The sequence below is a fragment of the Megalops cyprinoides genome, chromosome 9 (assembly GCF_013368585.1).
Source record: "Megalops cyprinoides isolate fMegCyp1 chromosome 9, fMegCyp1.pri, whole genome shotgun sequence".
In the NCBI taxonomy this organism is placed as follows: domain Eukaryota; kingdom Metazoa; phylum Chordata; class Actinopteri; order Elopiformes; family Megalopidae; genus Megalops; species Megalops cyprinoides.
This window is the reverse complement of record NC_050591.1, coordinates 4,237,075-4,261,888: the sequence shown is the minus strand read 5'-3', so window position 1 is coordinate 4,261,888 and position 24,814 is coordinate 4,237,075. Positions and strand designations below refer to the sequence as shown.

The following is a 24,814-nucleotide window of genomic DNA, read 5'->3' as shown; positions in this document are numbered from 1 at the left end:
GACGTTATGGTGGTGTTTAAGGGTTTTATGATGTGGCTGTTAAACTCTGACTCCCACGCGCGCTCAGCTGTTTTTATGATGCTGCATTAAATACGTTGAAACAGAACAGGGGCCAGGGCTGGACAAACATGGATCGCCATGTTCTCCTCGCATGATGTCCCATGAAACACAGCCAGCTGTAAATTCTGCTTTAACAGCTTGTGACACTCTCCCAATGCTTCTCTTTCTATCTGCCTCACTGCCTCCCCTCCTCTCTGCCTCACTGCCTCTCTTTCTCTTTTCCTTATTGCCTCTCTTTCTCTCTTGCTCTGTGCCTCTGCCTCACTGCCTTTCTCTCTGTTTCTCTCTCTGCCTCTCTTTCTTTCTCTCTGCCTCGCTGAATCACCAGTGTGGCTGTGTTCATTTCGTATTTCTCATACATTACAGCACATGTTAAAACATGTTTATGTTAAAACACGTAGCGTGTTGCATTACTGTAATCATTACAGGTTCGTAAAGGTTAGATTTACATCCATGTATTTTTTTAGATTTTTGTTACCTTTCAACACAGCTGAAGCTTTGCCACCAGTAACATGCAGAAATTCCCTGGCTGTAGAGACAGGAATAGAGATATGTGTGTCAGTCTCTTTGGTCTGCAAGATCACCTTGTCTGGGATAATGGTTTGTGAAAAATGTGATCTGACAAGCATAAAAAAGGAGATTGATCCATTGAAAGATGGAAACAGAGCGATCTTAGGTCAGGGTAATTAATGTTCACTAAATCATTTATGCTGGCTGAGATGACACCACCAATGATGAATACTACAGTGTAGGACTAGGCCAACTTGGTACCCGAACACTGATATTTCTGCGTGTGTTTCTGTGCATGTTTGTGTGTGTACATGTGTGTGCATGAGTGTGTGTGCCTGTGTATGCATGTGTGTGTGTGTGTGTCAGAGGCATACAGTGAGGAATATGAGTATGAAACCGGAAGAAAACATCTGCATCGTACTCTTTTCTGCTTGCCTGTATATTGCTTTCCTCTCTTTTGTTGATATTGTGGATACATCCAAATACATGTTATTTTGAGTCCAACGATCGTTAAAGAGCTATAGCTATACTGCCAAAACCTGTCTCTTACGATGATTAATAACGTTGGTTAGTAGTTTATTATCTGGTTAGTAGCTAGCTAAGCTGTAGCTAAGTAATAGTGATAGGTATAGTGAGATAGGCGAACTAACATTACATAGCAAACAACAAAAACTAAATTATGTGTACCGGTAGCACCATTTGGATGGCTATGTGTGATTTTTTTTTAGAGGCTACCCAAAAGTACAATAGCTATGTTCGCCTTCTCCTCCTCTGTGCCACATTATGTGCCCGTACCACCGAAAGGTAAGACATTGAATAGAAAAAACCTGAAAACACTTCAACTCGCGAATACTTTTCATGAACTCGTCAATACTTTTCACTCGTGAGAATGCAAGTGCCGTCTAACTGGAAAATACCACTAGGAAATCTGGACGTTTCTAAACTGGCAATTATTTCAAGCGACAATGTAACATACTACAAATGTAATGATTAATGGTCGCATACTGAGTACTAGTCTGAAAAATATCATGCAGTATACAGTATATACTTGTGTGGTATGCAGTACACAGTATGCAGTGGGTGGTTTCGAATATAGCCACTGCGATTTCTGCAGTGTACTTTTTGCGTCATGTTCTGCCTCCTGCACACTCTACCCAGGCGCCACCCCTCACCTAAACCAAACTGAATATTTCCAATAGGTGAGAACGCGTCTGACACGGACAATCTCCTGTTGTGTGTTACATGTGTTAAAGGGCAGCTCCGGACAATGTCTGGACCTGATTCTCCGGACATTGTCTGGAGTTCATATGCGAAAGCGGCTTGAGTGTAAGAGAGGTCTGTATTTGCACAGCCTTGGCAATTAACCCCCTGATTACTCTCTCCTCCTCCATCATGGTGATCATAGAGAGATAGAGGGAAGCAGAATGAGAGAGGGTGAGAGAGAGAGAGAGAAACAAGGAATGAGAGAGGGGGAGAGAGGGAGAGAAGGGGAGGAGAGGGCAGGGTAGGAGGATTGGTCCTAGAGACTGGGCCTAGGGTCTTGTCTGGTGACTCCATCTCTGGCCCTATATTTTCTGCTCAGTCAGACCACATGACCAGTCAAACCCTTGTTCTTCACTTCCTCCACCCACTCAAAAAACCATAGGCTATCCTCTGCTTTCTGAGACCCCTATTTGACTACTCTGGTGGGTGTGCCAGTACACCAGGTGACCCGAGGCAGACCTCAGTGCCAGCCCCTGATTGGAGCAGACGCAGGAGTCAGACAGAGGATGGCATTAGATTGCGTAGGGGCTCACAGTCTCTCTGCACTTGTGGTTTGTCAGAGTGAGAAGAGAGTAAGTCTGTGTCGCGTGTCACCTTTACACCAGATTCACCTTTGGCTGGGTCCAGCACCTGTTTCCTGGGACATTAATTTTTACACCCTGTGATTCCAGTGCTACTAATGATCCACATCCTGTGCTGCTTGCTGACCTCCACAGAAGCCTGTCTCTCTCCCTTACTCTCTCTCCCTTCCCCCACCCTCTCTCTGTCTTTGTCTCTCTCCCTTACTCTCTCTCTTTCCCTCCCCCCCTCTCCTTTTCATTCTCCCACTCTTGCTCTCTGTTTAAAGGATCCAGTCTGGCTTTATCAGCACAACAAGAGTTCACCAGTGGTATTAAAGCATTTTAGGTGCAAGAACATATTTGATCTCTTGCCTCTCTCCCCGCCAGTGGCAGAACTAGAGTTTTATACATGGGGTGGCCAAGGCTACTTTAGGGGTTCCATAGACCATTACATTACTGTTTAGAGGTAGAAGTGATAATTCACTTAACCCGGAGTTCTTCAATATGGCAGATAGTGTGGTCCACTAGGATTACTTCACTAGAATTCTTTAACATACTATGAATAGCCAGTGTCTCTACCTCAGAACTGCAGCTCAATTGCTTTCTCTTTCTCACACAAACACACACACACACACACACACACACACACACACACACACTGTACTGTGCTGTAGTCACATACTGGAGAGACTTGGGTCACTCTGTTTTCATGAATATATAATCTGGGTCTATAAGTGTTGAACATCCAAAATATTTTCAGAAAATAAAGCTCAAGCACCAAGGAGGTAAGATAGCATTTGTATGTGACATATAGTTTATTTATGGAAGTAAATTTACAAAAAAAAAAACACACTGAAATTTGAGATATCAGGTATGACCAACTTGTACAGAGCTCTCTAATCCACCCGAGTCAAACAATATGTTTGTTTCTGTCTGATATGCCTACACATATATTATCAAGAAGAAATGGACTTGAAAAAGAAAAATCATTTTGGTGCCCACCAATAATACAAACTTAAACAATGTTCCCTGCAATTATTGCAAGGTTGTTTTTATTCATAAACATATAATTTTTCAACAACAACCCATATTTAACATATAGTAAGTGCATTTTTGTTTGTTACTCAAGCTTACATATATTTTACAGGCTTTGTTGATATGTAACTTTTCAACCTCTATTTCTCAGCCAATTTACACTGAATTGCCAAAATAAGAGTGTGTGGGTACATCTAAGCATCCAATTACCCACATTTTAGTCCAATCTCAATCTTAATTACAAATCCCCATTATCATAACTGTACTTTAAAATCAACTACCAGCCTTACTAGTTAGATCATGGCGTATTCTGCAGTAGGCCATGATCTAACTAGTATAATTATAATTTCTTACACCTTTACGATAGCAAACAGGCTATCTACAAATTGTGGTAAGATTTTGAGTAACGTTAACATATTGATAATAACAGTTGTTCATTTTGAGTTCAAGTATGAAAATCTAACTGAGTTAATGGATTTTAAATTGCTAAATGTTAACTTGCTGAACACTGACAGCTGTAGGCCTTCTAGTTACCAGAGATGGACACCCCGGCTTCAGAAAGTAAAAGTCCTACCATGTATTTGTTCTAGCCATTCACTAAACAAGTTGATTTCGCTAATTAGCTCCTCTACCTGGCTGAAGAGTTGTGCTAATTAAATTCAGCTGGTGTAGTGCATGGGTGGAACAATTGACATCTCATTTCACCTCTTGTTGAAAGAAGCGTTTATTTTGACATCCAGCGGCGCCTTTTTCAAATCGAGGATGAGGAAGAGAATATATCCACAGCTCATGGGTGAAATGAGATGTCAATCAGCATCAAACTGCCAGTGATAGTGAATGATATTTTAGGCTGGCACCCAGGTTGGCCAATCAGATATCAGGGGTGTCCAGTACCACCCCGCACACCCCTCTGGCTCCGCCACTGCTCCCTGCCCCTGCCAGAGTGTAATAATAAAAATATACAATTAAAATAGTGTTTCTTAAAAATATAATATAAACTGTATTTTATTTTGTGAATTGTAAGTATTTGTGAAATGTTTTTAACAGATGTCTAAATGGAAAGTTTCATTTAGATTATTTTACCCAATGTCCTATTGAGTTTGAGTTGACTTGATATGTCACTTCCATGTATACAGATTTACTTCAGAAACTACTGTCAAATATTATTGGCCAATATTTATTGGCAGGTTAATTTGATATAACATTGTTTTCATAGCACAGTATGCTTTTCCCTTCAGTGCCCTTATGGCTGTGTTTAAAGCTTGCTAATACACTGATGCTCAGGCCCTGATGGGTGTAACTGGTGGGTATGCAGCAGAGCAGTACCTTGTAGAGAGAAGCGGCGCCTGCTTCCCTGTCATCCAGCTCATCTCTAGAAGAGCATCACTGGTTCAGATCTACTGCCAGCACCCAGGTGTCACAGTACCTCTCTAGCAGTGGCAGCTTCTGCTGCAGGCCCTGCTGTGTGGGGGGACAGCAGAACCAGGTCATTGGCGTACAGGAGGAATCTAATTTCTTTGTCATGTAGAGTGGGTCCTGGGGCTGAGGACTGCTCAAGCCAATTTGGCGATATAGATGTTAAATGGTGTTGCACTCAGACTGCAGCCTGGTCTCACTTCAGGGCCCTGTGGGAAGGAAGCAAAAGCATGCAAATGACACATTTTTTCCTCTGTTGCTTTTGTCGTCATGTTTGCTTATGAGGGCAGCCAGGGTGTAAATATGATGAAAGGTGCAATCAGCCCATGAAAAGGCAGCATGAGTCCTATGCAGGTGTCTTTTCCTCTCTTTCTGTAGCGCTATAGCACAGACACATGATCTCTGGAAGCGCGTTAGGAAGTGCTTGTTGCGTCTTGTTCTCTTCTCGAAAAGGGTTTTCATCAGTCGGCTGTGGTTTAAACCTCCCCCTGACTTAAACATCATGAATGCACATGTTTTGATACCCATTTGAAATGCATGGCTCTGAAAATGCATTACTGTCAGTTATCAAATCTGGCATTTGGATGATTACTAAAGGTTTATGCATCTTACGTTTGGCAAACAATGAGAGCAGCTCTAATTACGTGCAAACAGCTTTTTGGCAGCTGGTAAAGATATGGTGGCATTGCCATCCATCAGAGAGACACTGCTCCATTTGTGGGCTGCCAGGGAATCTCAGTCAAATGAACTAAAGAATAACTGAATCTTTGGGGAGGAAATCTTTCTTGTACCTTTGAAAGTTGATGAGGAATTGCTTGGTGCAAAATTTTGTCCCTTTATTTTGTTTTTTTTTTTTTTCATCCGAAGCACTCAAAAGGCAACTGTTTCTGGGGATTGCCAATACATGGAATGTCTGGTTAGTTAATGCGCTGTTGGGAAACAGTCTCATTTGCGCCTCTAGCTCTCCCTGGTGGCGGATGTACTGCACTGCAGGTTGTGGAGCACCCAGGCATTGGTAATCCCATGTTGTGGGGTAATAAAGTGGGCAGGGGCAGCTGACAAAGACAAGTGCCCGCTCCCCAAGGGGTTCAGGGCCTGTCAGTCAGTCTGACGCCTCAGAACTGACAGGCACATCTGTTTGTGTCACCCCTGTGTCCCGGAGCTCAGCAGGGGGAGGCCCTTGGGAGGGTCTTTCTTCTCCCTCTCATCTTTCTGTTTCTTTATTACTCCAGCAAATCCCCACTGAGACACGTGTCAGGCTTCTGCGCACTCTCGGACTGTGACAGAAGAGGTCCAACATTAACACCCACCCCAATCCTCACGCCTGGTGCACCTGCTCTGAAAGACAAACCTGTGTTTCCACCTGTGTTGGTGTGCTCAGGCACCCTGCCCTGAGGCCCCTCTACACGGCTCACACTCCTGTCTGTGCTTCATGCATGCCACAACCGGGAGCCCCTCCTTTAACATTAATAGCATCACTGTTAGCTGCACTTTCTCTGGGCTTTTTCTGTTTAATGTGTGTGAGCGGGCTGGCACAGTGCACGATGGGGTCGGTGCAAACCCACACAAAACTGCTGTGGAGACTGCCACTCTCCATGCTGCATCAACACAGATGAGCCAGATTGTTTCCGAAAGCTAGGGAGGGCGAGCATCGCAAACGTCCCTGCTCCTTTTTGGTGCTCATCTGATGTGGCGCTCCTCGCCACCGTCTGCCTGCCAGTTGTCAGCCACGTCAGCTCAGTCAACTGGGCTGGTAAGGGGAGGTTGTGGCTGCAGTTCCCAGGCTGGCCACTGCTGTCGCCTTGAGCTGGGTAACCATCCAGCTCCACAGCTGAAAGATATGAAAGTTGCCACATGAAGTAAGAATTGGATTTATACTGTTTGAAATATAGCAGCAGTTGTGAGAGTAGTGGATTTTGTCAACTTGGCAGGAAAATGAATAAATGAATTAATAACCCCTCTCAGCAGGGGGCGTACTTGTCTGTATGCATGCTAGAAGCAGATAATACCTAAAGCATACCTCAGGTGAGGCCTGTGATTGGCTACAGAAGGCTCTTCATCTCTCCTGTCTGTGTTTCCTTTCATTACCTTCCCACCCAGTGCGGGACTCTTATTATCAGAGCCCGCATGCAAGTATTCATCCAGGACATGGAGCTTTAAATGAGCAATGTTGCTGCATGCGAGGGCTTGATTTAATAAAGGTGGCGCAGGTGTTAGAGAGAGTGTGCTACGTTTCTTTAATTAAAAACCTAATGAAGGACTCCAGGTACAAGGCAGATCTATCAGGGCGATGATTACCCTGGGGCTTGTGCCATAAACAGGCGGTGCCTGCGGCACACTTTTTGCTGAGAAACCCGGTAATGAGTAGGGAGGGGTTGTAATCTAGGATATGGTGGTATTTTGAAGAGCATTAGCTGTATTTGTCCTCATCTCTGAAGGGGGCAGAGCTGTGTCTGTGTGGCCATGTGTGCATCCATCCTGGTCAGTGCTGAGCATGCTGAGAGTTTCTGTTCTTAGCCTTTGGCTTCTGTGTCTGTGTCCACTTTGGCTACAAGAAGCAACCACCATCACCATAGAAACTGTAACAATGGAGGTGACAGACGACCGTGATAGTGGTGACTTTGGGGTGCAACACCCCCTGACAGTGCCAGTGTGGTTAACTAGCAGGAATCGTGGGTAAGGAACATGGCTTGTAATCACAAATGTGCAGGTTTGAATCCTGGCCAGGGAAGCTGTTGTAGGCTTGAGTTAAATGCTTAATCATACACATCCTGTCACTTAAATAGATAATGCTTCGAATGTTAGCTGGGGGGGGGGCCTCCTCCTGTGAGTCCCCCAGCTCATGCCCAGGAGTCCATAGTGGTGGAATACAGTCAGCTTCATTCTGACAGTGGGGTGTATTCTTTCAGTGTTCACTCCCCCCGGTGCACTGTGGGACATGTATTAGAAATGTAGTGGTTGGCCAGATGTGAGTGTATTGGAGGGTTGTGTTGGTGGTGCTCCAACCCTCAAGTGCGAGCAAAGAGGGTGCTGTCGGGAGGCCAGCATAGTGCAGTATCATTCACCATTCTTTAAAAGGCAGGGAAGGAAGTATAAAGGAGATAGTTAAAAAAGTATGTGAGGGAAGTGTAGCTGAGCACAGCTGCAAGGCAGACAGAATCACTTGGGTTTCGCGGAGGGGGTCCAGGCCTAATGAGAGTAAAAGACACTGCTGTCACCAGGAGGACTGTACACATGCTGTAGGACAGGATGTGGCCTACACACCTTCCCCTGAGAGCCACAATCATACATTTCAATTGGGCTGCCCTGCCTCTGCAGCCATTGAGGTGACCCATGCACACACACACATACCCAAACATGCACACACATGCATACATGTACACACGAACACATACACAGATACATGCACTGCAACATACACCAAGGTTTAAATGTAATGTTTCCATTAAGGGTGTAATGATTTCATGTGACCCATGCAAATCTAACATTACTACATTAGATGAAGCAATGGCACAGTCGAGCTAAAGGGAAAGCAGTTGGGGTAGATGATGATGGGTGAACCATATTTCAGCTGGGAAGCTTGCTGATCATGCAGACCAGTGACAGCAGGGCTTGTAACTGAAAGCTTGCTGGTTTGATTCCCTCGTGAGGACATTGCCATTGTCCCCTTGGGCAATGTACTTAGCCCACAATTGCCTCAGCTGTATAAATGGATAAAATTGTAACCTACTCTGGATAAGCATCTGCTAAGTGACAATAATGTAATGAAATGTTATTGTCAGTTCTCTGGCAGCTAATGCTACAAACACACCAATGTGATAATATCCAGAGCCTGTGCTGCTGATGTCCCTCTCTCCAGGTGGGTGACAGCAGATTCCTCTTACGCAAGTATGCTCGGCTCTGCTCCTTGAGGGCATGTGTGTGTACTGGTCTTGTCGTGACCACCCACCCTGGACTAATTAGCTGATTTGCTGCAGAGAGTAAGACTGGTTCACTCCTATATTAGACCCCGGTAAAAGAGGATACAAGAGCAGCTTTCAGATGGGTTTCATGTTTTTATCAAAAAAGATGTCAGATCAAGCAAATGATGGAGCTCGTTAAGTAATTAGGAGCAGGAGCTGGTACAGAGCCCAGGAACAGATGGGGTTTCGTTGCGCACCCTTGCTCTGATGTGTAGGCGGGCTTTTTCCAGGATCACCACTCCCTGTCCCGTTCAAGCAGACGCTGTTAATTACAGAGTGTCAGCGCTTAGGATGGATTGATCTAGAGAACGAACAAAACCCTGTGGATCTCAAACCCTTCTGCACGTGGACAAAACCCAGGATGTTACATCCATCTTACACTCACTCTGATCATGCAGTTAGTGCTGTTCTAAATCTGCGTATCCACTACATGCATATCCTTCAGGGGTGAAATACTGTCTCAACAGCACAGGAAATGGTGGACCTATAAGTCACTGCAGGTCTGTCTCTAAGCACAAAAAGATAAATGAATGGCATGTAACAGATTTCTGGGGGGGGGGTTTGACGTGAGTGAAATTGTCTGAGAGCTCTGCACTGTCCTGTCAAACACCTGATGGTTGCAGGACTGTCACGATGTCAGGAAGAGCGACTGCTGTACTGAACCATCTATATGGCCTTTGCATTGGTAGTTGGCGAAACCTCAAGCCATGGTGCTTACTGCCACGCCATGCTGCTGCATGGGGTGGTTCTTACAGTGTGACCAGGAAAAGCTGCCCACACCATGGCTGCAAATTTAGTTCAGTTTTCCTTCAGTCCTGCTTTGCACAGCACTGCAGCAGTGGGCTCTGTGCTGAAGGTGGCCGCATCATGGCCTTGTGGAGCAGAGCAGCAGCACGTTCACAAAGTGACACCGGTAGGTCGATTAACATTTCCCCGATAGGAACGCCACATTGACCCAAACCCTTTAACTAAAACTTAATAAGAGGTAGCATATTAATTGCAAGCTTGCAAGAAGTGAATGATCTTATTAAAAGGCACATTGTCCTCCTCTTGCTTAATAGGTATCCATCTCTTATTAGCGGTGAATTATTAAAGCATTATTGAGAAGTAATTACTGGCGGAGAATTCTGCCATGTTTTAATAACGCAGGAGAGAGGACATCGGCGAATTCCATTCGATTCAATTAAATCCATATCACTTTTTTTAATGGAAATGAACTGGCGTGAAATATGAATGACGCAGATGTAATTATGCGGGAGGCGTCAAGGCAGGCTGGCCGTGCATAAATTCAGCTCGGGTTGATAGAGGCCACGTTGCACTTGGTCACGAAAAACGGCAAGATTCATTATGCCATCCGTGGCAAATCGGGACAAATTTACACGGCCATGAGATGAAAATTTTTTTTTTTAGTAATTCATTTTGGAATACTGAAGATTAAAAATGCACAAGAAGTATCAGGTTGACTCCCAGCTGCTGCATGCACCTTATTTATTTATAGTCACTGCTCTGTTTTCTGCGTGGCTGATCCAGGAGCAACAACACAGGCTACTGAGACAGCTGCCTGCCTCATGGCTGATCCAGGAAGAGCAATCTAGATTATCGGGACAGCTGCTTTCCATGAAAATGTGCTGGTGTTCATGGGTTTCTTCAAGTTACAAGACCAGCAAATTACAAGACCAGCAGAGCCAGACATTGACATGTCAGATGTGAAGATGTCAGACCACCAAGAGAGGGACCTTGAGAAAGTGGCCTCTGTAGGCTCTGCCCTCTTACTGCCACATTATATTGATCCATGCATTCTGAGAATTGCACCCCCCACCTCACATAAACATGAGCTCTTCAGTTGCTCTTGGTGTCTAGATTACACCCAGTCATCCAAAGATGACACGTCCCAACCCACGATGTAAGCGACACTGCGTCTGTCGGCAGAGAGCCCCACGGTGGTATGCGGTGTCAGCAAGCGCGGCCAGGCGCTGAATACGTTTTAATCAGGTCGCTGTGCATTGCCAGTTGACCATGTCACTTCTTATTTTCGCCATCGCTGGACAAGCCTTCCTTGCAGTTCCTCTGCTGCTCCGGCAAATCTTGTTTGTCCCTGCCGCATCAGAGGAGCACATTGAAAATCACTTTGCTTGTCATTCGCTGCCCCTTCTTTGTCCTCTCATTGCAGATGCCCCGTCATTCATTATCTGGGGTGATGAATACGTTGCTGTGTTAGCACCGATGAAACTGCGCTTGCTGGCACTTATGCAGGCTCCATGGATTCTGTCATAGCATAACACCACTTAGATGATTAAGAGTGTGTTAGAACATCTATTAACTGAACAGGGAAAATATTACATCCTGTGCATTTAATGATGCAAGGAATCGGATTCAAATTGGCTTTGTTTTGACACTCGTATCACCAGACATGGGCGATGAGGAATGAGGGGGCTGCTTTATTACCATGGGAACGAGGCAGACTCTGCCAGCACCTGTACAATCTTGGGTCGATCATATCAGTTGACGACTTGCCTGTTGCATAGAGACCAAATTAATGCTGCTTTTTTGTTATGTTAATATACATTAATGTAAGTTACATAAGAGTAACAGTAGACTTTGAAAGTGAGTTTTGAGTAACAGACTTTGGTCTTCAGGGTGTCTGCATACAGTGTGTATGTACTGTAAGTGTGTTTGTGTATTTTGTGCATACACTCTTACAGAGCTGGCGCTGACCAATTTGGTGCCCTAGGCAAGATTTTAGCTGGTGCCCCTTGCATCGCAGCCAATTCCACTACCACGGTTAGTTGTGGCTTTAAACTATTCTTTATGGTCAGAACATGACAAACACTTGCCCAACAGCGGAACATCTCACAAATCTGAGTTAGAACATTCGAAACAATTATAATGATAAAATCTTTTTTCATCAAAATATGCATGAGTAAAATTAAGTAAAATCCTTTTTCAGTCCTTTTTCCCTCAACAAAATAAATATCTTATTAGAAAAAATAAGTACTGCAGTGTGATACAGCACACATGTAAGATTGCTCAGACTACAAAGTTTAAAAGTGTTTTAAAGGACAATGTCAATAAATAAAACAATAAATAGACAAATAAATCTTAATTCTGGTCAGCATGCCAGACCCTTTGTACAGATGGTTTGAAACGTAAGTGTTTTTGCTGACAATGTAAACAAAATAAATAGAAAAGAAAATCTCAAATGTGGTCAGTATCTTCTGTACAAGTTTTAAACAAGCAAAGCCATTACCCTACAAGTTATGGGCAAGAAAGGCAAGTCTGTCTACAGTCTCAGGTTTTAAAGCTGATAAGCTTCTTGAATCCCTCATTTTCAACAGTGCTAATTTGAAGTGTGTCTTTTGCAATGCAATATGCAATTGCGTTTGTGATGTCTTTTTTTGTCTTTTCGTTTTTTGTCGTAAGGCACAGTGCTGTAAAATGTTGATACGATCGTTTGTTGCTGGGTAGTTGCACTGGTTACTGGCCTGGTGCTTGCTGAGGGTCCACTAACAACACTCGTTTGGGACTGTAATTTCTTACTTTCTGCGTGTTCTAATGCGTGATATTGTTTCAAATGATGAAACAGGTTTGTGGCGTTTCCTGTCTTTGATGGCACGTGTCTTCGGAACAGTTTGCAGCGCATGCTGCTCTGTTTTTGTCGGATTGTAAATAGCCAAAATATCTCCAAACTACTGAAGTTGAGTGACCTTTCTTGTCAATGATGTCTTCGTCCTTTGACCTGGTCGTGGGCACAGCTTTTTCTTCGGTGTCACTCATTTCGCTTATTTTGCTTATTCCACTCCAACTACAAGTCTGTCAATCACTGTGTCTATAAACAATACCACGTGCTGGCCTGAATTTATACCGCTCACCGTGCAACCTAACTTGTGCAATGCATAGCTCTATTGCTCTATTGATGCGCCGGGGTGATGCTGCGGGCAACCCAGAAAATAGACTATGTAGTTATGTTGTTGTGGGATTTTTTTGTAATATTTCAAAATAATAGTATTAAAATAGTATTAGTAAAAAATAGTAAAAGTTAAAAGGTTTGAATTTTTTTTCTTCCCTCATTTGGGGCGCCCCTATGGATGGATGGCGCCCCTAGCATTTGCCTATGCTGCCGGCTCTGCACTCTTACATTAAAATCAATACACATTTGTTACATAAAGAGTGAGATACTTCCATTAGTGTAAATGCAGTGCATCCAGTGGAAAGGTTATCAATAGTCAGCCAGCACACACTACTGTCAAACTTTTCAGACTGTTTTATGCTGCTTGTTCTTCATGCAGTGCTATTTTTGAATTGTACATTAGGTGAATCTCGCAGTGGCATCCTCTTCAGTTGTACAGAATGAAGACAATCTCAGACTTCTCTTCACCTCTTTATATTATCAAACACAGCTAATGGGTATTTTTCCTTGCAAGTCTCATGGTGCACCACAGCAGGGCGCTTATTGGAGAATGGGTGATACTCTGCTGATGACATCTGACCGACACCTTAAGATTTTCAGGGTGCCTGAAAGATGTGGTACAAGTAGGCCCTGTTCCCTACCCGCTTCTGCTGAGCTGTTCCGTCACTGTGGGCTCCCAGTCATTGACAGTGGATATCACTGACAGGTTTGAACCTGGACTGGCTCAACCTGCACTTATGATGAGTGCCTTGTTGTCTGAGCCGCTCGGGAGCTCCATGTTTGTTATTTTCTTTTAGGTAGAGCAGTCCCAACATGAAAAGGTGGCCTAGTATTTACAAAGAAACATTCTGACCTTTATCTGAGTGGTATAATCTAGGTATATCCGAGTCACCCTTGCAATTAAGTTTTTGTTGCTGGCACTAGTCCGCAGTTCTGCATTCTCCCCCCTGTTCCATTGCTTTAGTAGCCCAGGAGGAGGTTAATATGAGGCAGTGTGATATCCGATTGCAAATTGAAAGAGATTTCCCCTATGCCTGCGTCCCTGAGCGAGCCCGTCACACACAATTATGCTCAGTGAGGGCTGATGACAAGGGCACAAACAGTTCCCCTCTGCGTTTAATAATTAGCGCCTGAACAGGCAAGAACTGAACAATCACTATTCAATGGCTGCCACTACTCTGCTGTTCCTAGCAGTAGAACATTGCTACTGCAGAAGCCAAATGAAGGACTGTAATGGAGGACAGGAGCCGTCACGGAGCAGCAGACCAGTAGAGCTGAGATATAAGATCATTCACAGAGACATCAGCCAGGTTGACGCCTTTAGTCCTGCCTCTATTCTGTGACATAAGAACACAGCGTTCCCAAGTTTTGTATGGTTAAAAAGACAGCGAGCATGTCCACAGGCTCCTTGGTGCTCAGGAAGAGGATCATCCTCTGTGACCAACCTAACACAGCACTGCATCGGTTGCTCTGACATCAGGTCAAAAGCTAGGTGCTTAGAGAGAATTTTGGGATGACTCGTGTCCACTGTTCTGAGATCAGCTGAGAGAGGACTTTGAAATTACCCATGTAGGATGTGCATCGATTTACATAATCAAAGACCCCATCCCTCCACCCTGCAAGAAAGCTGAAGAAGCCACACAGAGGCTTAAGAGGAGAGCCCAGTCTACGATATCTGTAAGATCAGGCTCACCGCTTCGCTAGTGAAGCATTACCCTTAAACAGAGATCAATAGTGCTGGCCCTAGGAAAATAAAGTAAATTGAGGGATCTGGACTCCAACCTGCTGTGTGATGTATTGATATTTATATGGTTGGGTTAAATACTCAATTGAAACGGTCAGCTGCTCAATAAATGCTATTAGGGAAAGTAGCCCTGGACCACCGCAGTCCCCCGTGTCTGCAGCATGCTTCATTTTGGCAAGGAGTGAGAGGTGTATCCTGGGCAGAGCAGTGGCCCTGTGGTCCTGTCCTAGACTGGCCATTGATTCACTGTAGTGGAAACATGTAGAGATTTCTGCAGGGGTGCTCTGGCCCCAGCTCTCCCTTCACCATTCCTCCAGCTTTAACTTTCACACGCTGCACTAACACCAGACATCAGCGCAGCATCACTGTTGGACACCTGAGTGACCTGCTGTGACATACACAAACGCAGGGTGTTAAGTATAGGAACACACAGATTGTTTTCTGTTTGTAGGGGAACATACACAGATTGTTCTCGGTGCGTAGAGTAGAGGAATGCATACATATGGCTCTCAGTGTGCGTGTGTGTACTTGAATTAAAAGCAAAGAAAAGTGTGTCTGACATGCTCTGTGAAGGTGACTCATCCCCCTGACCCACTTACCAGCTACAGGAACATCCTGCGGTCAGACACACACAGGGAGACCTGAGTGCACACACAGAGGTCTGCTTGATGCGCTGGGGAGGGCAGAGGTTACAGGTCAGAGGTCACACAGATGTTCTCTCTCCTCCACAGCAGCCTGGTTTTCTGACTTGAATGGAGGGAATCTTCATCAGCTAAATGGCCTTGGGTGGTGGCTACATGGAGGGCATCTCCTTCTTACTATAGAGTCACGATCATCATTAATGTCATTATCACCTTCATCATCATCATCATCATCATCATGACATTGTTGCCTTTATTGTCATCATCATCATCATCATCATCATGACTATCGTCTTTTTCATTATCATCTTCTTCATCATTAACACCAACTAATCTTCGCATCACCATCTTCGTCATCAGTATCATCACCCCCTGCCTCATCGTTTACTTCTCTGGAGGTGATCTCCTTCCAGCATTGGTGTGGCTGCGGGCAGAGCCGGCAGTGATGGCTGGCGTGTCTCTGTGGTGGTGGGGGCAAAAGGGCTCTTACTTAGGCGTAAGGACTGGAGAAATGGAGTAATGGAGAAATGGAGTAATGGGGGCCACTAGAGCAGCATCTGTCGCCTGCAGCCCGGCGCCCATCTAATCTCTGCAGCTCCAGTGGCTGAGCCGCGCTGGCTCTCAGGGCTCGAGTCGGCATGCTTTATGGCCTGTGAAGCCTGAAGAGACGAGCCGTCTGTGAATTAATACCTGGGAGGGGGTGCGGGGGGGGAGCATAACAGCAGTCCCCAACAGCCCCTCTGCTCTGGCCTAATTGAAGGGGAAGTGGCGGGGTGATACTGCTATAACAACACTCCCCCGCCATGGCTCATCACCACTATGGCTCAGCATGCCGATAATAAACCATAAACATAAAGGATGGCAGAGACTGCGTCCAACCGCCCCTTACTGCCTCATTGCCTCCAAGAGAGGATTCCTTCATCTCAGCCCAGAGATCAGAGCAGGAGCAGTGCCAGAGGTCTCCACAAAAATGAGGGGCGGGGCAGCCGGCATGTGTAATCTCAGTCCATCAGCGCCATACAGCTGGGTATTACTGTAGAGCAGAAATCTGAGGGCACGAGAGAGGTGTTCTTCTATGGGCAGACAGGACTTTGGGAAGGGATTTGGTTGTACGTACATCTGCAAATGGGTTGTGTGCCTCGCATGTCTGACCAAAGACTTTCCCCGTGTTTTATTTTGCAAATTCTTAAGCGCTCTTTATGACAGCCACATCATATGTTGCAAGGGAATATATTTTGTATATAGAGTGGAGCCATGCAGTGCTCTCCTCTTCAAACTGTCTTGTCTGAAATGGGAGCACAAGGCACATGACAGCTGTGTCCTTAGGCCAAACACACACAGCCAGCCCTCTGTGCTCTTCCAAACTGCAGATTTAGTGGTAGCGCCCCCTGGTGTCTCTGTGAAAGTCTGTAGCTCTTTATGAGCTTGCTTTCCCTTTGCTATTGTGGCTGAATTTTTTGTCGTAGAAGAATAAAGACTTGAAGCTCTCCCTTTAAACAGCCAGCCCTGGCCTCTGCTGATTTTACATATATTGCAATGAAAAATAATCTCCTTACTGTTGATTTGAATTAGCTTTAATGGCATGCATTTTGTGAGGTCTACCCAGTTGGGTGAATGTGTCCAAATGGCAGAGACTGTTGAGGCATTGAGCGGTCAGAGTGCACCTCTTCTCCTCTGGCTAAACTGGATTTCACAGCAGAACAAGTGGAAGGAAGTACTGCCTCCCTGTGTGTGCTCTGTGACAGTATGAGAGTGTGTGTGTGATAGAGAGAGAGTGCATGTATGAGAGAGGCTATGTATCCTTTATCTGAAGATAAAAGAGACGCTCTTTTGTTTTTCATAGGGTAGGGTTTCTGGTCAATGGGGTGGGGGTATAATGTGTTAGTGAATGCTATATGCTGCATTGTGATATAATGTCCCAAAAAAGTGGGATTAAAAATCAAAACTCTCAATTCAATTCAATTAAAGTACAGTTATACAGAGTCAATGAAAACAAAATGTAAATTGTGCATACAATTTGAACCGATGACTAACACAATTAATTAATTTATTACACAATTCTAAATAAAATTAATTAGTAATCATTGTGATATATATATATATATATAATATATATATATACATATATATATATATATGTATATACATGTAAATATTGATGTCTTATGTGTTAGTCAGTTTTATGATACCAGGGAAGACAGTGATATTTTTAATGAATGTTTCCATTACTTGGAAGATAGTGCATTTGCATTTTTGTTGCATTTTTTAGATATTCTACCATGGCTTAACCTCTTTTTGGGGTTTGATAGTATTTGTAGAGCTATCCTTAAGCTGATTGAATGATCTCCTTTTGTTTCTTTCTCCTACTCTGGCACTCTCTCTCTGTCCCTATGTCTCTCCTATGTCCCTCTTCCTCCCTCCCACTCCCTCTCCCCCTCTCTCCAGCATTCCTGCTGAGCTGTGTCTTTCCCCAGCGGCCGGCCTATGGGGATGTGTCAGTCAGCAGCCTGCATTCAGGAGGAGAGGCCTACTTCTACTGCTCCACCGGCTACCAGCTGCAGGGCCCCTCCACTCTCACCTGCCGCAATGCCACCACCCCCTACTGGAGTGGAAAGGAGCCACAGTGTGTGGGTAAGCCACTCATACACACTTACATACACATACACACAGATATACAGACACACACACTTTCACACACACACACACACACACACACACACACACACACACACACACAAAATCACATGCATACTTCTTCTGCCTCCTGGAGGCATCCTTTCATTTGTGTGCATGAAGATCTCTAGTCAATAAACAGCCCTCATTCCCCTGCTCTCTTTGACTTTAATCAATTGCCCTTTTAACAGTCTCAAGCTTTCTGGATATCATAACCCTTACTAATATTTTAATGTGGACAGCATGGGAAAGATTTTCAGCTTTTCCACATTAGGTTGCAGCACTGCCCCCAGGCAGAGAGACACAGCCAGCATCGGCACTGGCTTTAGGTGCTCAATAACGGCAGGCAGACCAATAACTGAATAAATATTTCCATCCATGCAGGAGTAATTAAGCCTGACGCCAGTGAGCCCGCCTGCATCTGGCTTGTGTTTCCACACAAGTTAATTGGGTTTAATCATTGATTTTGGCCTTAGCGCTGGCAGCTGCTGTGTTTGCAGCAGCACAGAGGTGAATTTTAAACATGCGCCTTACTGATGGAACTTCTGCAAAGAGCAAAGTTTTTTGAGATTTGCCTCAGAGAAAAGAGAGAAAGAGAAAGACTGAGAGAGGGAGAGATAGAGAGAATGAGAGACAGAGGGGAGAAAGACAGAGTGAGGAACAGAGAGAGTGAGAGACAGACAGAGAGAGAGAAGGAGAGACAGAGAGAGTGAGTAACAGAGGGGAGAGAGAGAAGGAGAGACAGAGAGAGTGAGTAACAGAGGGGAGAGAGAGAGAGAGTGTGTTAAACAGAGAGGTATAGAGTGAGAGACAAAGAGAGAGGAAGTCTCTAGTGTGACATGCTCAGAGATTCCTCTGATTGTAAACATGCCTTGTCTCTGAAGGATAAGCATTTGTATTCCATCACTGCTCTCATGCACTATGAGTAAGGTATGAGAGCGGGGAGAGGGGATGGGGAATGGGAAAGGGGTGAGGGAGCATGGTATGGGAGAGAGGTGAGGGAGTAGGGTATGAGAGCGGGAGAGGAAGTAGAGCATGGGAGAGGGGTGAGGGGGTAGAGTATAGACTAACTGGAAGTGAGCTCATATGAAGCACTAATCTCCAGATCCAAATAACAGTAGCTGGTGGTGAGACCTAAACTGTTGATTTGAAGCAGTACCTGTTTTCCTGAGTCCCATCCTTGTTCTGGAAGACCATAATTCGGTTTAGTTTAGTTCCACTGTCAGGGCCCTAGTCTCACAGAATTTCTCTAGGGATTCCCAGTTCTAACGTAACACCTCTTCTGAGGGGGATAGAAAGGACTGGGTCGTCTGCATAAAACAGAGTTTAATTTCTTTGTCATGTGGGATATGGGGTCAGTATTTGTATTGCCACGACATGCAAAAGTAGTATAAATAACAAGTAACAATGAAAATGAACAATAGAAGGAACAACGACAAACAGTAAAAAATGTAAATATTGGTTGATTGTTCTCTATCTCCTTGCTGTCACCCCTCTCTCTCATCCCTCTGACTCAGATGAAGGATTTAAGACAGGATTAGATCCACATTTGTTAAATCCAACTTTGACTATCAACTGGATGAACGTGTTTATACAACTTTATTTTTTCAATAAGAACATGATGGATTAATAGTTAACAGTCTGCGAGTGACATTAAGGGTCTGTGCATCATGGTTAGGGTCTGTGAGTCACAGTTATGATCTTCAAGTCACACTTAGGGTCTGCCAGTCAGATTATGGTCTATACATCATAGGTAGGGTCTGCGAGTCAGATTATGGTCTAAACATCACGGGTAGGGTCTGTGAGTCACGGTTGGCCCTTTGCTTTGGGTTTTTTTGTTTATTCCAGGCAGAATGCTACTTGTCTCTTTCTGCCAGGTTCTCACTGATTCTAAAGGGGTGTGGGGTTATTTTTTTTAATTTTCTTGTGTCTTCTCATCTTTTTGGCTTGCTTCTTTTTCTCTTTTTCTCATCTCTCTCCCTCTCCTCTATCTCCCACTTTCTCTCTCTCCCTCTCTCAGTTCAATTCAATTCAATTCATTCAATTCAATGTGATTTATCTCTTCCCCCTCTCTCTTCCTCTCCCTTTCTCCTCTTTCTCTTTCTCCCTCTTCCTGTCTCCCTATCTCCTTCGCTCTCTCTCTGTTCCTGGCAAACCCAGCTGCCTGTGGGGGAATGATTAAGAATGCCACAGTGGGTCGCATCGTGTCCCCTGGTTTCCCCAGCAACTACAGCAACAACCTGACCTGCCACTGGGTGCTGGAGGCCCCAGAGGGCCACCGGCTGCACATCCACTTTGAGAAGGTGGCCCTGGCTGAGGATGACGACAGGTAAGCACTCTAAGATATATGCAGTAGTGTGTTTGTGGACTATCACAAGGCATGGGAAAAGACCACAAATGAACCACCCAAACTTTGCTGCACTCAACGTCCTGACACCTGGCGCGTGGCTGAAAGCCTCTAGCAAATCGCTAATTGAGAGCTGGAGCACATAGTGCCAGTGTGGTATAATTAATCAATGATGTGAGGGAGGCCTTGGCTATTTGGAATTCAGTCACAACATCATCGTTACGAATGTAACAATGTCGGAAAAGTGCTGGTGAGGCCCAGGGGCTTTTGCTCAGTGGCTTCTAAGTCTTTTTGGAGTGAAGAAGTGTGCCATGGTCATCAGTGAGCCTATTTTCCCACCCTTTCAGGCTGCTGATAAAGAATGGGAACAACATCGATGCTCAGCCGGTGTACGACTCCTACGAGGTGGAGTACCTGCCCAATGAGGGCATTGTTAGCTCCAGTCGCCACCTCTTCATTGAGCTCACCACTGACGGCTCAGGCACATCCACCGGCACTGCCATCCGATATGAAGGTACCCACCCCGCCACGGTGCTCGGCCCATCTGGAACTGTCTGTGGGGGGGGTTAATAAAACACTCCACCCAACTGTTCTTTTACATAGTTTTTTGTTCCTACTCCGTTTTTGTTGTAATGGTTCCTATTCGTCTTTCCTTTTCATCACACTTTAATGAGGTTTTTATTTAAGTTTAAGCTGTTCTTATCATTTAATATCTCTTCTTCACACCTGCATAATTTTGTAAATTGATCTTGATTTATCATTGTTTTCTGACAAGTAAAGTACTTTTGACTGCCAACTTTGTATTATTATTATCCATAGCAGTAGTAGCAGCAGTATAGCTGGAGCCTCATCAGGGTAAAGCCAGTTGAAAGTAGTATGAGCTGTTGAACATGCAATAGTGCAGGGACCTGAGTAAAATTCCTTATTGAACTCCAGTAGAATCGTACATGGGTCTGTCTGAGAGTTTGTGGAGTTCATATGTAAAATCATATCTGATGTCTTTACTCAGAAATGGTTTCCTAACTATTAATGTAATGTAATGTACTAATTGTACTACCACCTGCAAAGCAAGCAGGCAGTGGCTTCATAGGCTTTAGTGTCTAGTCTATCACATTTTTATGAGCTTTTATGAGAGGAAATTTGCTCTTTACAATGTATAGAGGAAGCTTGATGACCATAGCAGCGGTAGCTCTTTATCTGTGGACCATACAGAGGCCATACTACTTTGTATGCATCCCCTGAGTGCTTTGCAATTTCTGAGAGGCTCTAATGTAGTGCAACATTGTGATGTAATGGTAAGGAGCAGCCCTTGTAACCAAAAGATTGCTGGTTCAATTTCCTACTGGGGAACTGCCGTTGTGCCCTTGGGAAAGGTAATTAACCCACGGTTTCTTCATGAGTGGATAAAAAATAGTAACTTACATGTGTGTAAGTTACTCTGTATAACAGCGTTTGGTAAATGACTGTAAGGCAGTGTAATGTAATGAGGCAGTCAGGGTTCATTTCCACAGTCCGTTTGATGGTCGTTGATGGTTCCAGCCACTCTCATGAGCTGGTCCATGGTCACAGAGGAAAAGGTCCACATCCATGGTCACAGAGGAAAAGGTAACGGCAGCTAGGAATGACGGCTCAGTGGTATGGTGTCGGCCAGGCTGTTCTCCAGCAGCATCCACTCTGTCAGCTTCTAAATGAACCCCCAGACCTGTGCCGTGAGCCCACGCAGGAGGGAGGGGTACTTGTTTTTGGAAACACGTGCCCCGTAACAGCCCCTCAGGCGCTCATGTAGACAGCGAAGCTTGCCTCAGGCCTTCCCCCTCCCCCGCCTGTGTTTTGCACCAATCCAAAAAAACTCAGAGAGCACTGCCGGTCTGTTTCGTTTTTTTAAAACAGATCCAGCTTGCAGGTGTTCTTGCCTCAGAGTTGAGATGTGAAGCTCCATGCAGTTTTATTTCTCACTGGTTGTTTTGTGCTGTCAGCCTCTCCAGCTTTTCTCCAAGCGCAGCCACACATAGAGAAAAGCACTCTTCTTGATCCACCAATCACTGAGCAGCACAAGTATCACCATCAAATCAGATCTCTTCACATGATCATTGCCCAGATGAACAGTCAGGTTGCTGAAACCCTGTTAGTCTCTGCTATAATTGTACTTGTGCTAATGCATCTTGAGTGGTTGTTTTGAACTATGTTAATGGACTCAACAATGAGAAACTGGTAAACAATCTTTCTTCACTTCCATCAGTGTAATTTCAGGCCCTGTCAAACAGTGTGCATAGACCATCAGCTACACATGTCAATTACTATAAATAAACACACACACACATATACACACACACGTATATACATGTCAATCACTATGAAACATGCACACATACATACATGTCAGTCACTGTGTATACACACACATACACATACATTTCTTTGTGTGTCATAAAAGTCCCTGTTTACCACCAGCAGGGACAAAAACCCCTTTCAGGCTTTGATTGACATTCAGAAACATGCAAGCGGTGATTTTGTGGATCAGGACATCTGTCAGTGCTGTTATTATGCCTTCAGTGATATAATGTGCAGCGATGTGGCTGAATAATGCATGGGCACTGAGAAGGATGGGAGGCTGGACAGGTGTCTGTAATTGGCCAATTCCCCCTGCACATGTCTGCCAGTGGCACCCGCTGGAATGCTAAACAGTGATAGTTTGAAAACCCTAGGCCATACACATGTACTGTGGTAGAGTGATTGTAGTGGTGTAACATATCCAGGACAAGTCCCTGGTTAGCGGTTGTGTGAGGTACTGGTATTACATTACATTATTGTCATTTAGCAGACGCTCTTATCCACAGGTTACAATTTTAGCCATTTATACAGCTGGATATATACTGAGGTGATTGTGCATTAAGTACCTTTCTCAAGGGTACAACCACAGTGTCCCAGTGGGGAATTGAACCAGAATCCTTTCAGTTACAATCCCTGCTCCTTACACCTGCACCAAACTGCTGCCCCTATTTAACTGGGAATTGTTTGGATGTGATATAAAAATGCATGTTGTGTAAATTGTCTCAGATAAGGTTGTGTGCCTAACCATTAAATGAATGATAATAATCTGGAGAGGTGCACCAAGGCCAAATCCTCTAAACCAATGTCTTCAAAGTCTATCCAGCACTCTGTGATTCTCCCAGTCCCTGGTAACAATTACAGTTACGTGTGTCTCCAGGGCCTCGTTAAGCATGCTCGTTTATGTTTATTCGGCAGGCTCTGCTTCCTTTTGGGGGGGGGGGGGGGGGGGGGGGGTGAGTGAGCCCAATTTTTGAGGCAAATGTGACTTAGACCTAAAATGAATCAGCGATTTTAACTGTGAACAACAAACAGATGCAAGTCTTACATTTTTTTTCCCTCAATACAAACAATTGCTTTATTCATTTTAGTGAAAAACAAATTCTAAAATAGTTTCCACTCCTCAGTCACCAGGCTGTGGATAACAAATTTAAAGTGGTTCAGAGGAGTGAGGGTTCAAGTTAAGCTGGCTTTGAAGTGTGTACAGGCAAACGTACTGAGCAATTAAATGCAGTTTTCCCCAAGTACAGTATGCTTATTTGGAATTCTAAAGTGCACTCATTTGTTGGTGAGGATGCTAAGTTAAAGAAGTGAGAGAGAGATACAGAGATTGGGGGTGGGTAGTTTTCCTGAATGCACCTTGTAAATAGAAATATGTCAGAGGGTAAATCAGTGATTGGACAGTGCTCCTCCACACACTGTCTGGAAAGGGGATGATGCTGAGTTTTAGCATATGTGTTGAGAGGTCTCATGCCATGGGGTCTGAAGACCTACCCGGTGCATCCCAGCAGGGGACGGAGCTGCAGTCCTGAGTCGTCTATGTGTGTCTTCTCCCCTGCCAGCCTTTGCCAAGGGCCACTGCTATGAGCCCTTTGTCAAATATGGCAACTTCACCAGCAGCGATGCCACATTCGCCGTGGGCGCAGTGGTGGAGTTCGCCTGTGATGCTGGCTACACTCTGGAGCAGGGCTCTGTCACCATGGAGTGCATGGACCCCAGCAACCCACAATGGAATGAGACAGAGCCGGCCTGTAGAGGTGGGTACCACGGCCATGGCCTGGGTCAAACTGGGCCAAACCAGACTGAATCAAATTGAACCGGATCAAATCAGAACAAAATCTGACCAGGCCGGAAGTGTGTGAATGCAGAATGGTATGGAGAGTGAGGTCAACCAAAACCACACAAGCAGAAAAAAACAGAGCCTAATTCATCATTAAATCACTCATCACACATAGTGAGTTTAGTGGCTCAATTGAGTTTATTTAGTGGCTGGTGTGTTCAGGACTGGCACATGTTTTTATTTCTGTCATGTCACTGTTGAAGAATAGTGGTGATTATTTAGTGCTCATTATATTGGTAGACTGATTAGTTTGGTAGAATTAGTATGCACAGTGTATAATGTGACTGTGTAGTTTTTAGGCCGCTCACGGAGTTGTGACCTGTGGCCTACTTTCCAAGAGATGCTGCTATGTTGAACTAATCATGCACACAAGGCACACTGAAAGTGTGTACGTGGCACAAGGCCGTCCCAACGGTGAGGCCTATGATTTCGAGCACTCATATAGCTGTAGAAATCACTCATGTAGCTGTAGTTCAGTATTAGGTTAGTCATGACATGTTTAACCATTTGGGATGATCAGCACAACCA

The 24,814-nt window shown here is 44.7% G+C and overlaps 1 protein-coding gene across 1 annotated transcript in view; it reads left to right on the top strand.

Annotated features, from left to right (window-relative positions):
- LOC118782798 (seizure protein 6 homolog) overlaps positions 1-24,814 on the top strand; it is a 202,396-nt gene that overhangs the window by 138,385 nt on the left and 39,197 nt on the right. Inside the window, exons 5-8 of the mRNA XM_036536360.1 lie at positions 17,544-17,729; positions 19,932-20,100; positions 20,466-20,632; positions 24,009-24,203. Of these exons, the coding sequence (XP_036392253.1) occupies positions 17,544-17,729; positions 19,932-20,100; positions 20,466-20,632; positions 24,009-24,203 (717 nt within the window). The remainder of the gene's footprint in view (positions 1-17,543; positions 17,730-19,931; positions 20,101-20,465; positions 20,633-24,008; positions 24,204-24,814) is intronic.